Below are 14,833 nucleotides of genomic sequence, written 5' to 3' on the forward strand. Positions count from 1 at the left end.
CCCGCTCACCCGGCGGAAGAGGAGCAGGAGAAGCGGCAGCGCCGTGCGGGGCACGGCAAGGACACGGCAAGGGCGCCCGGGAGGCTCCCCGCGGCCATGGCAACCTCCAAACCCCTGTCCCGCTTTTGGGAGTGGGGCCGGAACATCGTGTGCGTGGGGCGCAACTACGCCGAGCACGCCAAGGAGATGGGCAGCGCCCTGCCCGCGGAGCCGCTCTTCTTCCTCAAGCCTTCCTCGGCCTACGTGCGGGAGGGGTCCCCCATCGTGCGGCCCTACTACTGCCGGAACCTGCACCACGAGGTGGAACTGGGGGTGGTCATCGGGAAGAGGGCCCGGGCCGTGCCGCAGGACGCGGCCATGGAGCACGTGGCGGGCTATGCCCTGTGCTTGGACATGACGGCCCGGGACACGCAGGAGGAGTGCAAAAAGAAGGGGCTGCCCTGGACCTTGGCCAAAGGGTTCGGCTCATCCTGCCCGGTCAGTGACTTTGTGCCCAAGGAGAAGATCCCAGACCCGCACAAGCTGCAGATCTGGCTCAAGGTGAACGGAAAGCTGAGGCAGGAGGGGGATACCTCCTCCATGATCTTCTCCATCCCTTACCTGATCAGCTACATTAGCCAGATATTTACCCTGGAAGAAGGGGACTTGATTCTGACGGGGTCTCCCAAAGGAGTTGGGTCCGTGGAGGCCAATGATGAGATAGAGGCTGGCATCAGGGACGTGCTGTCCATGAAGTTCAAGGTGGCACAGCAGACACGGGGATCCTAATGCATGGATCCAGCCAGGAGCCTGCCTGGCATGAGGACATCTGGGAAATGAACACTTCCATGGCCCCAGGTGCCCAATGGTCTGCCACATATCAAAGGCACGGAACCCAGGACCCCAGAAGGCATTTCACTGACACAGCCCCATTTCCATGGAGGCTTCAGCAAACTTGGAGTCCAGCCCAGCCTGGAGCAGGTGGTGCCCAGAAGCTCCAGATTCCAAAACCGTACCTGGGAACTGGCAATAGAGACATTGGGGAGGGGAATGGGGCTGGTCATCCTTCTGTGCGTGCTTCTCTTCTGCTGATGCTTTGAGCTTTTCCGGTGTATTGCCTTAAAACAAAAACTGTTGATCAAAACAATTCAAATGATGATGCAGGAGCTAAAGCTTGACCATACTGTGGGAAATCAGAGATGTATGTGTAGATGTGCAACCCTAAATCAAGAATTGCAGCTTCACAAAGAGTTTCTCTCCTCTACAAGAGAAAGATGTTTGATTTTTTTGATTAATTTCATTATTCCCCCCTGCTTTTTTCAAACATACAAATTAAAGGAGGATGGCTTTTCCTCCCACTCCAAGGGGCGAAGGCAGCAGGAAGTGTGCCAGATGTTTGGCAGATTGGTTTTTGTCCTCAACTGAGCTTTAAATATGTTCTGAAATAATGAAAATAATGCAAAAAGATCAAGAATAAAGGAGCATATGGGTAAAGATCATCACCAAACTTGTCTTTACTTTGACTGATTTTAATATATTTTTAGTGAAACTGTAACTGCAGCAGTTGCTGTTACCCAGTGCAGTGCAGCAGTTGGAGTTTTTAAGTATTTCCAGCTGCTGAAAGCCACACTGGGTAACTTTCCCATTTCCAACTCCAGCTGATCTAACACTCCCCACCAGTTTGCATGACAGCAAGTTCTCTTTCAATTCAACAGAGCAAATTGTAAAATATAATTTAAAAAATCCTCCCCATGCAGACATCAAAACTTACCAATTTCAAAGGTTGCGCAGAACTGGCTCATTTCTAGCAAAAACAGATGGATTTTTTTTTTTTTTACATAAATGCAAAGCACCAAAGTTAAACACTCCATTTATCAGAGCCAGATCTTAATAACTGCTAGGAAAAGATTTTAAAAGTGGGGAGTTTTACAGAGAAAATTCCTGTTTCCCAAAGAGAAGCACCTCTGTGAGAGCAGCGTGGTGCAGGGTGCTGCACACCACACTGGGAGAAGAAAGCAGAACACGGTGTAGAATTTAAATAGACATTAGGGTGAGCAGTTCTGGAAGAGGAAGGATGGAATTAAGTGTCTGTACTGTTTGCATTTCCTCCTGCCTGTCAAACATTCCCGTCTCTGGCAACAGCAGCAGGGCATCATTTGCAGTTTGGTCTCCAGCCCTGGGTATTGACAGGACTGGGATTGAGTTATTGGAAACATTCCCTTCAGAATGGGAATTGTTATGGCTGGAAAATGTTGAATCGTTTATTGCTACAAGAGGGATGCCGTGACCCAACACTGACAGCATTTTTGGGGTCTTTTCACCCATGTGAGTCAGGGATGCAATCTGGGGTTGCTTGTCAGGATTTCCTGTTTCTGTGGATGTTTTCTCTGTGCCATGTTGCTTTAAGGGGTAGGGAGGGCACCAGGGGGATCCGAGTTCCCCAGGGTGTCCTGGCCTAACAAACCCTTTGCCCAACAGGGGGGATCTCCCTCTGTTTGAAATAAGCCGAGTCCCAACATGCTCAGAAGGTGAGAATGTAACAAATACAGCAGCATGAGGGGAAGCTACGGACAGGAATATATTAAAAATAGGGGAAAAATACATGGAGAAAGGCACAGTGTTCATACCTGGGTTCTTTAAGTCCAGCTTTGGTGAACGGAGTCCTGCTTACAGTCTCAGCTTGATTGTTTGCTTGTCAGAGGTCACTGCTAATTGATTACTCTGCTCTAATTAGACTTAGTCTGCCCAGGGGGGATCACTCCTGCTGTTGCCCAAAGTTCCATGTTTGGCCTCACCAAGGTGCACCACAAACACAGGCAATATTTCAAGGGGGAATTCTTTATTTCTTTAACAAAAAAGCAGCAAAGCAGTTAAAACCACAGAAGCTCAGCAGATCTGTCTTGACCTATTTGTTATTTCTGATTTTTTCAAAGATCTCAGCTGAGTGAGGAAACCTTCCAGCCCTCTTGGAAGGGGTTGAATTTGGTAGAATTAACTTTTAAGCTGAGGCCCAAGTACACTTTTAAAAGTGCCATCACCCAAAAATATGAACTCAGAAGCCCACTTAGAGGTATTGTAACGTGCACTCCTTCTTTACCATCAGAACAGACTTGGCAAAATCCAACAGCAGCAGAATTCCATCTCTAACAACAGCGTGAAGGAATTCTTTCCTACCATTTATTAATATTTCCAATCTCTTCCCAACACGCTCTGACTCGCCTCTACAGGATCTGCCAGTTTGCAGGAAAGAAGATTCACTTTTAATCCAGTTCTCCAGTTGGGTGACAAAGTAACCTGGAAAAATAATTAAGGATCTTTGTTATCACAGCACCTTGATAGAGATTACTTTCAGATGTCAAGAGCATGTTTGACAGATTTATTTACATCATTTCCTGTATGAGTACACACATACCTGTCACTGCTGAAGTAAAACACTTCCATTTTGTCCTGGAAGTAGGGAAAGAGAGTGGGGAGATGGGAGAGTAAGAAGAGTTTGGCCAAAAAGAACAAGTTTAAAAGTGAAAAACAGCCACTGTTTTAAATTAACATTAAATACTAACTTTGAAATAAATCTTGCTTCGTTCCAAGAGGAGTTGCCATTTCAGTGCAGTCTTCTGGTCTTCTTCCAGCATGAGGAATTCATGGACCTGTTAACAGGACACCACAGAACACTTCAGCAGGTAGTTAAAACATCTCCACAACAGAATGATGATAAAAATAACATCTTACATATTTTTCTGCTTTAACGTGGTGTTTGGTGTGATATATATACCAAGACAGTCAAATCAACAAGAATAAATTGCAGGGTGTTTGAGAATCGGAGTTAGGGATTTCCAGCCACGTTCTCAGAAAAGCAGAGTTCTGAATTGGGTGTTCACTCTTATATTGAACACAATTCTTGTTGACAGCTGCTGATTTCCAACTTTTGCCTTGTCAAACAGCTCTGTATGTGTCCATCCATCCATCCATCCATCCATCCATCCATCCATGCCATTTTTGTAACTCTTGTACACACACAGAGAACATTTACATATATTTGTAATTCTCATCAGGCTCCACAGCTCAGCTCAGTAAGAACAGCCTGATTCACTCCTTACTGTGCAGCCCAAGGTTTCCTCAGCTACGCAGTCAGACAGGTAGCAGGAGCGCAGGGTGCCTGTGTGATCTGTCACATCCACCAGGATGTCAAAGCTGGCAAAGGTGGACTTGCACTGTGGAGAGACATCACTGCAGAAGGTGCAAGTGTTTGACACTTCATTCACGATGAACCGGCAGATTGAGCTGAAAGAAGGAGAGAATTCATGCAGATATGCAATTTATTCTTCCTAAAACATTTTTCTAGACTCAGATTTCCCAAGACACTTCGTCTTTAAAAAAATTTCTCATCTCCTAAACTCATGAGTCTGTCTGAGATAAAGTGGCCTCTTTCTTCTTCACTCTACAACCACAAAGAGCAAGTCCTTCACAGAGCCCGGAGCAGAAACCCACATGGCATCCTCCAGAAGAGTTTTATTTCTTCTCTGGGACTGGACTAAAATATTGCTCCATCTCATGTGGTTCTGGGCAAGAGGGACAAGCAGTTTTTAGCACAAATTCCAAGTGGGCAGTTGCTCACCATCTGTTGCGCAGAACTTTGGACACGTTCTCATCGATGTCCAGGGTGGAAATGTAGCCGTAAATAATTCCATGGAGAGGGTCCAGTTTCCCATCACTCTGGAGAGCTTTTTCTTTCAGCTGTTCTACTGTATAAACATCCACTACAGTCTCCACTACGAGTTTAAAAGACACGTTAAGTGTGTCTGAGCAAAAAATGATTCAGAAGAGCAACAGCAAAATGGATCTTAAGGCAATAAAAAGGAGATTTAAAGTAGCAGAGAAGCCCCCCCCCCCCCCCCAAAAAAAAAGTGAAACAAAAAGGGACTCAGATCAGGAATATATCTCTTATTTAATCTTTGTATCTTCCAAATGGAGTTTTTGACAAAAGCTTTCCCCCTCAATCTTCCATACTTATTCCACACAGAAGGAACACACCAGAGAGGCTGCAGCTGGCACAGGCAGCTCTAGATACTTAATTGATAAAATCAGGGACAGCCTGATAACTACAGTCCAAGCTTTAAATATTCAGCCAGGCTGTACCTGAGTTCTGTTTCTCTGAACACACAGAGCAGGAATTCTTTCAGCTGCACTATGAAATTACATTGTGCAGGTAAATAAAATCAAATATCTGTGTCCATGCTTACAGTTAATGGTTTCATTTGCCAGCTCCTTCGCTGGGTTGGGCAGAACTCCTGCCTGGGCACTCTCTTTGATGAAGCTGAAGAGAACATTTGCTTCTGCTGTTTCTGAAGATGCATTTTTAAAAGTTATTAGTATATGTTGCATGTAAAAATCACAGCATTTTTATATTTTACAAGTTTTTATTCTGGTGGCACCAACACATTGGAATTAGCCAAGATTTGCTTTTCTCTTTTTTATTTTAACTGTTAGTCCTGCATGGAATAAACATATGAAGGAAAATAATATAATTTTAAAAATAAAATAAAAGTAGAAGCCAAAGGCATTGGTCATCACATAGACAAAAAGCAAGGAGTTTTATGAGAAGCAGGCAGAAGAAATCACAGTTCTAATAGATTAATTAATGCATTTTAGCCCAGAATAATTACTAAAACCAAAGAAATGCTTCAGCAGCTCTTACCTGGGTTAGTTGTAATGATGGTTTTGGATATCACAGTTGCAGTCATGCAGTTCCTAAATTTGTCAAAATTGATTCTCACATCTGATGCGAATATAACTGTGCACAAAAACGCCCCCATGTTACTGTAGAATAAATGTCACATCAAGAACTACAGTAAAAACATAAACCAGACTGTTTTACCTGTTTCTTGGGGGATCCAACTCTGTGCCAGCTGGATGGATTCATTATCCCAGCTAAATTAAACAAAAGTGGATGTATCATAACATTTTTCAAACAGCACTCAAACTGTTTCATACTAAACTACTAAATAATGTAGTTGTAATCAAAATGGCCAAAGGGGATATGACTCCTTTGTGACACGCATGGCATTGAAATTCTGTGTGCCTATTTTATCCCATGCCAAACAGGAGAAAATAAAGATGGGTTTCAATGCAGGATATACCTGGGGAAATGCTGTATTTCAGCTCTTATCAAAGTCATTTCTAGCTAAAGCAAACCCCAGTTAAAAGAGCTGTTTGTGAGCTGGGCTGTGCTGGGTCAGGCTGATTGCTCAGTTCCCTAGGCCAGATGTTCAGCCACTTCCCAACAATGGGATCTTTGTGACTGGGGATGATGAGACTGGAGTGAGGTCAGACATATCCCTCAAAAATGGTAATTTCATGGTCTCTTGATAAAATCTCATTCAGTTCCTCCCAAATTTGGCTGGCAAGAACACAGCCAAAGCACGGATTTGTTCTGGTGGGTTTTCTCCTTAATCCTTGGAAAAAGATTTAAGATATTTCCTTTTTATCTAATATTGCTCTGCCACCTCTTCACTGCTGAGCTCTGAAATACCCTGGCAATGCCCAAGTCCCAGCACTGAAAGAGAACTGTTGGAGGAGCTGCTCCAAATTAACCCTGAGCTGGAGGATTTCACCCCAGAGGTGCTTGTTTTGGGTTTGTGGGTACAAATTGTGTTAAACATCCCATGATAAACATCCTTGATGATAACACAGTTCCTAGCTCACAGTGCAGGCCAGGCTGCCTACTTCCCTTGAGGGAACAAAGGTCACTGAAGTCATTTTTTAACCACCAAACAGCAATCCCAAGGCAAGGGAATACCCACACACCCTTGCACATGGAAAAGCCACAAGTTTATTGAACAAATGAACTCTGGGCAAAATGCAAGAGTTCCTCTGTAAACAAGGCACTGTTTACAAGCAGGGATGGGGTAGGTGGAGTCGTGTTTGTAAACAGGCCAGAGTTTGAAAATACAGCCAAAGTCGTATCAAAATGTTTCTGCATTATTTTAGATATTTGAAAACTATTTAAAAACTGTTTCAACCTATTTCCACTCCACTTGCAATTCTGCTTGGCCTTAAACATGGATCATGCTCTTCTGTTTCCTGCCCTCCTGTTTGTGGAAGAAACACAACAGCCTTTGCATCTGCTTTTAAATGCCATTTCCTGAATTAGCTCAAATGTCCTCATTTTTAAAAAGGAATTATTTGGAACTAAGCTTCATTTTGCCATCCATGAGCCAGCAGGCTGTCAGCAAGCCATAAAACGATGCAAGATATATAAGGCCACTCTAATGACTCTCTTTTTAAAATTCTTTTCAGTGTACATTGCTGCCTCATCTCAGTTGCCTCCTAAATAACAATATATTTAAATTAAAAGACAAGCTTATAGTTAATTAGTGTGTGTTATAGCTGATTTCTTTGCCTGTGCTTGAATGAATTTGAGTCTTTTAGAGAATTAAAGAATATTTTACCATACTATTGGGAAAGACCTCTCTGTCTCATCGTACAGCTTTACTTCACACCTCTGTCCTTTTCTTTTGTCTGAAGTCATAAAATACTTTGGCTCCCCAACCTTTAAGAAGAAAGAGAAGTAGTCACTTGTCCTCTACTCAGTGTTTAGGAGAATAAAACTCATAACCTAGAAAATAGAAAGGTTGGAAAAAAGGGGGAGAAACTGTCTAGACTACTAAAAAGGGGATCATTTAATTTTTCCCTTCATTTTCTTGCTAAAAATCTCATCAAAACATGTGTGTGGATATTGTCACTCGGCTGCCAACCTGAGCAAACTGAGCCCTGGCCACTGTGAGGCCCAAAATCCATATTGACACATATTTACAATGAAGTTACTCATGGCAGAGCAGAGAAATTGTCCTCACTTACTGACATTACAGCTGCCAGCACGTTGAGGACTCTCCCATGGAGGCTTTGTCCATTTGCCACGATGTCCCCCAGGGAATAATAATCCTGAGGGTCCTTGACAGGCAGGTGCAGCAGAGACAGGAGTCTGGTGTCTGTGTCGTAGCAAGAAGAGGTTTTGACCACGGAGTGATTTTCACTGAGCAATAATTTGTAGCAACTAGAACAGAACCAATCACATGGATCAGCACTGCACTCACTGATGCATCAACAGTGTGAAATGTTAATTCATAGGAAAAACCTCATTCCATTTTAGTTTTTCCTAAAGGTACAAAAAAATTCTGGTAGGTTTTACTCAAAGAAGGAGATTTACTCTGTTTAGTAACAAAGAACATTATTGCTTTATGACCATCTATTTATGAAATATATTCTCCTTTGAGATTTGACCAGACATTGCTGAGCACAAGAGGGAAGGTACAGCTACACAAGAAGAAAACACCAAATATTTCTACCAATTTCATGTTGCTGGAAATTAGAGCAAGTCTTAACTTTAATCTTTCTAGAAAGAACTACCACGCTATGCTTTAAATTTACCTAGGAGTTACAGGGTTGAATTTTTCTTCTCTTTCTGCTTCCTTTGACTGAATTAAAGGATTTTCAATTGTAACTGAAATAAAACATTGAGAAGTAATGTTAGAAATTGATTATAGATACAATTACAGATATTCTTGTGTGTATGCTCTGCATGCTCACAAGTTTTACCCAAACAACCACGGGCAGCAAAATCTTTCTATTAACTTAAAAAGATAGAAGCACATCCTGTAAATAAATACAGGATTTTTGTTGTGGTTTTATGAGCAATCATAGTCATGGCTATAACTGAGGGAAGACAAACACCGAATAGCTTTACAGCTTATTTTGCATCATTTATAATCACATAATCATTTATAAGACCCCAATATAATGTAAGATTTTACACTGATTAACTGCAGGCCAGTTCTGAGCTGCTGCACTCAGTGTGTTTCTGCCTGGTCTTTTTGTTGACATATTTACTGGGCTAGAGTTTAAATCCTTGGAATCTTGCTCCTTTCCTCTTTATACTCAACAGAACCGAACAATTTGTTTCCAATTAGGCTGTTTGCTGAGTCCTCAGAGCAAAACACAGCAAAGCCACCAGCACGCCACTGATTTACATGCAAACAAACGTGGTAGGAATAAAGTCCAACTTACCACAGTCACCAACTCTGAAGCTTTCTGAGAGGGATCTGATGTATTCTTCTCTGCCCCAGGACTGGACATTTATGAAATAAGTTGGGGAATCACGAATGGTAAAACTGAAGGTGTATCTTTCAGTCCCAATGTCTGCAAAAATAAAGAGCACTGTAGCAATTCCTCAGCACAGCTTGATTTCTAACTAGAATATGTGTACAAAAACTACTATTTTGAGGTTTTCCTGGATTTTGGCATGAATTTTCTCCCACTAGAGGCCAGCAGGTGGTGCAGGAACACGGTGGTGTTTGGGAATGGGCTGCAATTCCTCCTATACTTGTACTTCTCCACCTCGCCCTTAACTTCAGCCTTCTCCCCGAGCTGGAATGGCTCTCCAGGACTGGAGGTGCTCCCTGACAGTGTCTGTACCAACCCTGACTGTAGATTTGTTATTTCAATATACAATTAATGCTGTATTAACAACATATAATTCCCATTTTTTCCCAGATGAAGCTGTTGCTACTCAGGCCAGAAATTACTTGTGTCACTTCTCAAGACAGGTCCTCAACATTCCTGTTTTAAGAGAGAACGAATATGAAGGCACTAGATCCATTCCAGCAGTATTTATGGAAGAGTGGGTTCATATTGGTTCCATCTTCAGAACATGAAGCCCTTCCATGACAGAGTTTTTCCAATTTCTAATTTATATGGTTTAGCCAAACCAATGCTGCTCTTTCATCTTGGTTCTCAAACACACACAATTTTCTTTTTTTTTGGGTGCATTTTTATTTTATCCATTTTACACTGAGAAATCTGTTTATCATTTAAATATTGATTTTGGTAATCTCTGCCAAATTACACTGTTGAAGGAAATCAAGTAAAAAGAGTTTAAAGAGACTGTACTTTTTCGGTCTGGAAAGCTTCTGACATCTGTTTTCCCAATAACCACCCCGATTACATTCTGAAAAATAAAAAGATTGTAGAGTACAAGTATTAAACCCAGATGTACATGATGAATTGGATTTCATGGAATTATACTCTGCTGATGATAATAAACATATTTCTGACTGGTAATCATTTTAATCTATTTATTCCACAGTACCGTATGAGCTAAAGAGTAAAACATAAACACACAAGTTTACTTTAGGCAAAAATTGTGACTAATAAAAATATTAAAATAAATACATCTGTTTCTGTTTGTGAAGAAAATGGGAGGACAAAAGTTCACCCCAAACCTTCACAATTTTGGCTGTTCTACAGCAATCTCTCCTCAGGTAGGCAGCAATGTTGTTGTTTCATGCTCTCTGCACAGGTCTCAGATCTCCTCAAATGCTCCATGAAAAGTCTGGGCAGGATTTATTTCACAGTTAAATGTCCAAGGTTTTCCTGGCTGTCGGCACCATGAGCCACACGTGTGCACCCACAGGAGGTTATCGTGGCCTCATCCAAGCAACCTAAATTTCTACAGGTGCCTCTCTCTTGCTGTCTTTCAACTGACTCCAAGGGAGCTGAGGCGAGGAACTTTTCTCTTAATTCAAACCAAAATCAATCTTATTCTGCTTTGCTAAACCTGTATTTATTATGGAAAAACATCCTGTTCTCAATTGTCAAACACAACTACTGGGAGCAAACACATGTGTAGATATAATGTCATATCATATCATATATCATATCATATCCTAGCTGTGTGGTGGGTTGTTATTGTTTTTCAGGTGGTCCTAAAAACTGTGAGAGAAGAGTTTTGCAGTGTTAGTTTGGTATTTAAGAGGTAAGCAAGGAAAGTTAGAGTGGGACAAGGACTGCAAGGAGAGACTGACAGTGCAATACTGCCAGGATCCTTCAAAACATGAAGCATTCCACATCACTTCCATTTCATAGAATCCTGGAATGGTTTAGGTTGGAAGAGGCCTTAAAGCCCATCCAGTCCCACCCCCTGCCATGGGCAGGGACACCTTCCACTGTCCCAGGTTGCTCCAGCCTGGCCTTGGGCACTTCCAGGGATGTGGCAACCACAGCTCCGTCACACATCCCCCTCTCGCAGTACAACTGACTGTCTCATTCCAGCAGAATTCCAGAGCCAGCTAGGAAGGGCGGGGTTACAATTCAGTAACCCACCCAGGATTAATTTTGTACCTATTCACGAAGCAGCGTGACCTGCCTGAGTTCACTGCAACAACATTGACACGTGCTCAAAAATCAGCTCTCCCGTTCCCAGTTTCCTTGGAATCACTAGAGGGAGCACGGGAGCTGCCTTAGGCTGCAGGGATGGAAATACTCAGTAAAGAGGGCACTTGTGTACAGCAGTGTAATATCCCCCTTTCAGACTAACCGAATACTTTATGTCCACTGCATGTAGTGATTCTGATTAGGATTTTGTTTTTCTGTTTTGGGTTTTGTTTCTTAATTTCAAAAAAAATCTATTGAATCAGAGTGCAACATTCCCTGTATCTCAGCACCAGTCAAAAGAACTGACATTTAGGATGAGTGCCCACAGAAATTAGGCTGATGTAAATATCCAGTTTCCCAAAGAAATCTGCTCCGGCCCTGCTGAAAATGTGTTCACCTCTGTGTCTCCAACACCAAGCCTGCATGGGGAGCTGGCAGAAGGAAGGGATCTGGCTAGAAACTATTTTGGACTAAGGAAGGGAGAAAAACTTCCAGAGATCATTTCCTTGATCAGCTCATTGTGCAACTGCCCAAGCACTAATTTCCCCAAAAGAGGAGGGGAACACAGCCCCCCCCATGCTGCCTGTTTTGGCAGAGCACTGCTTAAGGCTGCTCAACCAACTCATGAACACACTGCAAGTGTTTACACTTGAATCTCTTTCACTTTTTAAAATAAACAGCAAACGAATAAACCGTGACATTTTCATACTTCAAATTGTGTGTTCAGCTGTTTTAACGTCCTAACACAACACACACTGATCATTCCATCATGAATTACTATTTTATAAAAACACTTTCATTACCATGTGTTGCTAACTGCAATTCTCAAGATTAGCTTTATTTGTAAAATAAAAGCTTTGAACTGGGTTAGTGGATCATTATTTGGGAGGAACTGTTAATGACAGGTTAAATTAGCATTGCTAAAGATCAGTTTGGATCAATATGGCTGTGAGGGGATAGAAAACTTCTCTTAGATCATCCCTTTTCTGTGATTCCTCTTACAATTTTTTAAAGTAAGTGAGAAAAGAAAATTGTGCCATCCCAAATAAAAAGCTGTGGGAATGGGAAAACGCTGTGTTTTCACTCTTTTCAGGAACATCACGACTTCCCTGGGGCAGGGGAGGGGGGATTCTGCCTCTCTGCTCAGGTGAGACCTCACCTGCAGAGATGCCTCCAGCCCTGGGGTCCCAGCACAGGAAGGACATGGAACTGTTGGGGTGAGTCCAGAGGAGGCACCAAAATGATTGGAATGACTGAAAGAATTGGGATTGCTCATCCTGGAAAAGAGAAGCTTCAGAGTGACCTAATTGTGGCCTTCCAGTGCCTGAAGGAACTGACAAGAAACATAGAGAGAGTCAAGGGATGGAGTGACAGGACGAGGGAGAAGGGCTTCACACAAAGAGAGCAGGGTTAGATGGGCTGTTGGGAAGGAATTTTCGGCTGTGAGGGTGGGGAGGCCCTGGCACAGGGTGCCCAGAGAAGCTGTGGCTGTCCCTGGATCCTTGGAAGTGTCCAAGGCCAGGTTGGACGGGGCTTGAAGAAACCTGGGATAGTGGAAGATGTCCCTGCCCATGGCATGGGGTGGCACTGGATGGACTTCAAGCTCCCTTCTAACCCAAACCATTCTGTGATTATACAAAAACCTGCTTTTTTATCCCAAAGAAACAGAAACAACCTTGCCATGGAACTGTGAGATTTTTACCCAGTTCAAACACCCTTCAGCAAGAGCTGAGTGTGAATAACCAGGGCTGTGTCATTGGCTCAGAGGCACTGAGCACTCCAGGATCAGGCCCTGCGTTCATAGCGTGCCGTGAGAGGCTGTTGAGGTCACAGATGTATTGTGGCTGCATAATGCTGACTCTGTAATGTCTTTAATAATGTCTTCACTAATTCAGCATCCATTTAAAGTGCTACAAAGAAGCCTCTGATACATTGAATTGTCCGGTCAATATCTGTGGTTGTGGTACCCACAGGCTGTGGACAACAGCAGCATCAATTTTCATTTTGCTGCTTTGCACACAAAGAAGGGAAGGTCCTTTCTACCCAACAATTGCACTAATGCTATTAGTACCTAAATACACATCAATTACATAATTTTGCAGCAATATAAGACAGTCAGATACAATTTCATCTGGGAACAAAAGGACCATGGCTGTGAGACTTACAGGACGAGCAAGGTTTGGATGCAGATCTGAAAGTGCAACAAAGTCCCGTGCTGAACGAGAATGAGCCATTCTTTATCTGAAACTTGAGGAAACGGACTTAGATTTTGTAAAAATCCAAACAAATCACTTAAGACCATTCACAGCGAGAATAACAAGTTAGTTTTTAACATAAATGTTTTGACCTAATAGCATCTGTTTTCAATAAGAGGCATTTCAAACCATCTGAAGTAGACAGTTCTTTATTGTTTGGATTTGGTGATGGAAGTTATGAATTTTACGGTGACGGCTCTACCTAAGCTTCTCAAATAAAGGCCTATAATTTTTATTTATTATTCATCATTAAATTACTCCATTAGCACCAGGCTCTGAAAAATATTTACCCTCCTTCTCTCTGGGAAGTCCAACTGAATTTAATGAGGCAGTTCATATATAAAAGGCAATTTATAGGTGAGGAAAGAAATGTGTTGGGTTGTGAAGCACCTTTAATTGAGGTTTTGGACTTAATATTAAACTACTTTAAAATGTGAGTTTATTCCTTCCTCGAAATAGAAAAGTTCTGAATTTATTAAAGTAAAATTAGTGACAACCAGTTCTTTTCAGGCTGCCAACGTGGCATTTACTGCCCAGCCCTGAGAGCACCCGGGTCCTCTCTACAGATGCCAAAGTGGGGCCATGGGTGCTTTGTTAGACCCTCTGAATGCCTCTTCTTATTTCATGGGTACCTCAGACACATTTAGATACTTAACAAAAAGTTGTCAGATTCTATTTTTTGTTGTAAAAGGAACCATTGCATTGTCCAAATCTTAATAACCTTTAATAGGAGAGAACTGCTGACATTTTTCAGAGGATGCCTGTTCAATCTTTATAACAAAATCCTGAATGGCTTTCACAGTCTTTATACCTGGAACCTCATGTGAGAATTGTTAACCATTTCATCAGGCATTAGGATAAAAATCTGTTGAACTAGAGAACAAATAAGCCTACATTTTAAAGAAAAATAAGCAGTTATCTGAGAACCAAGTGATTTCTCTAAAAGAGCATTTCAGTCTCACAGAGAGACAGCCCAGGTTTGCCTTACAGAAACTACTGAACAATGGAGTCTCAAACCTGTTCCCATCCCATTAGATGGAAGAATTTATGTTTCGCTTCGTAGGAAGGTCACCTCAGCATCCCTCCAAGGCAGAGTAATATTCTCACCTCAGAAGAAGTTAAATATTGTTAACTGCTGTACCTCACACCAGCTGGGTTGCATCAAAGGAACCAGCACCAGGCACACCTGTATTGGAGGAAGATTAAAATGGTGATTTAGTATTTTAAATGCTCTGGGTTCTGATAGCTGGAGCAGAGCTGCTCTACTCAGGGACCCCTCAGCTCCCTCAGGAGCCCCTCAACCTGCTCAGGTGCTCCTCAACAACCCTTCAGCCCATCACGGGCCCCTCAGCCTTCCTCACACACCTGCCATTCCCCTCAGGTGCCCCCTC

General features: G+C 42.5%; 2 protein-coding genes across 5 annotated transcripts; one reads left to right on the plus strand and one right to left on the minus strand.

The window, feature by feature from the left end:
* Positions 1–6: 6 nt before the first annotated feature.
* FAHD1 (fumarylacetoacetate hydrolase domain containing 1) lies at positions 7–1,481 on the plus strand. The gene has a single exon (XM_042037499.1). The coding sequence runs from the start codon at positions 97–99 to the stop codon at positions 766–768; it is 672 nt and encodes a 223-aa protein (XP_041893433.1). The 5' UTR covers positions 7–96; the 3' UTR covers positions 769–1,481.
* Positions 1,482–2,801: 1,320 nt separating this feature from the next.
* On the minus strand, positions 2,802–14,769 carry MEIOB (meiosis specific with OB-fold). Of its 4 annotated transcripts, XM_042037495.1 has the most exons (14): positions 13,353–14,767; positions 9,925–9,982; positions 9,043–9,174; positions 8,407–8,479; positions 7,837–8,032; positions 7,428–7,528; positions 5,855–5,907; positions 5,675–5,770; positions 5,220–5,321; positions 4,595–4,748; positions 4,077–4,260; positions 3,540–3,626; positions 3,392–3,426; positions 2,802–3,273 (listed from the first exon to the last, which is right to left on the minus strand). In XM_042037495.1, the coding sequence occupies exons 1-14, from the start codon at positions 13,419–13,421 to the stop codon at positions 3,240–3,242; spliced, it is 1,374 nt and encodes a 457-aa protein (XP_041893429.1). In that variant the 5' UTR covers positions 13,422–14,767; the 3' UTR covers positions 2,802–3,239. The 4 variants fall into 4 exon arrangements, with proteins under 4 accessions (XP_041893429.1, XP_041893427.1, XP_041893430.1 ...); XM_042037493.1 differs by lacking the exon at positions 3,392–3,426 and having other exon boundaries at positions 13,353–14,764; XM_042037494.1 differs by having other exon boundaries at positions 3,183–3,426; positions 13,353–14,769.
* Between the last annotated feature and the right edge of the window lie 64 nt (positions 14,770–14,833).

This window comes from Corvus kubaryi, unplaced genomic scaffold, assembly GCF_017639235.1.
Source record: "Corvus kubaryi isolate FWS band 111438036 unplaced genomic scaffold, C.kubaryi_AGA036_p1.0 37387, whole genome shotgun sequence".
NCBI lineage: Eukaryota > Metazoa > Chordata > Aves > Passeriformes > Corvidae > Corvus > Corvus kubaryi.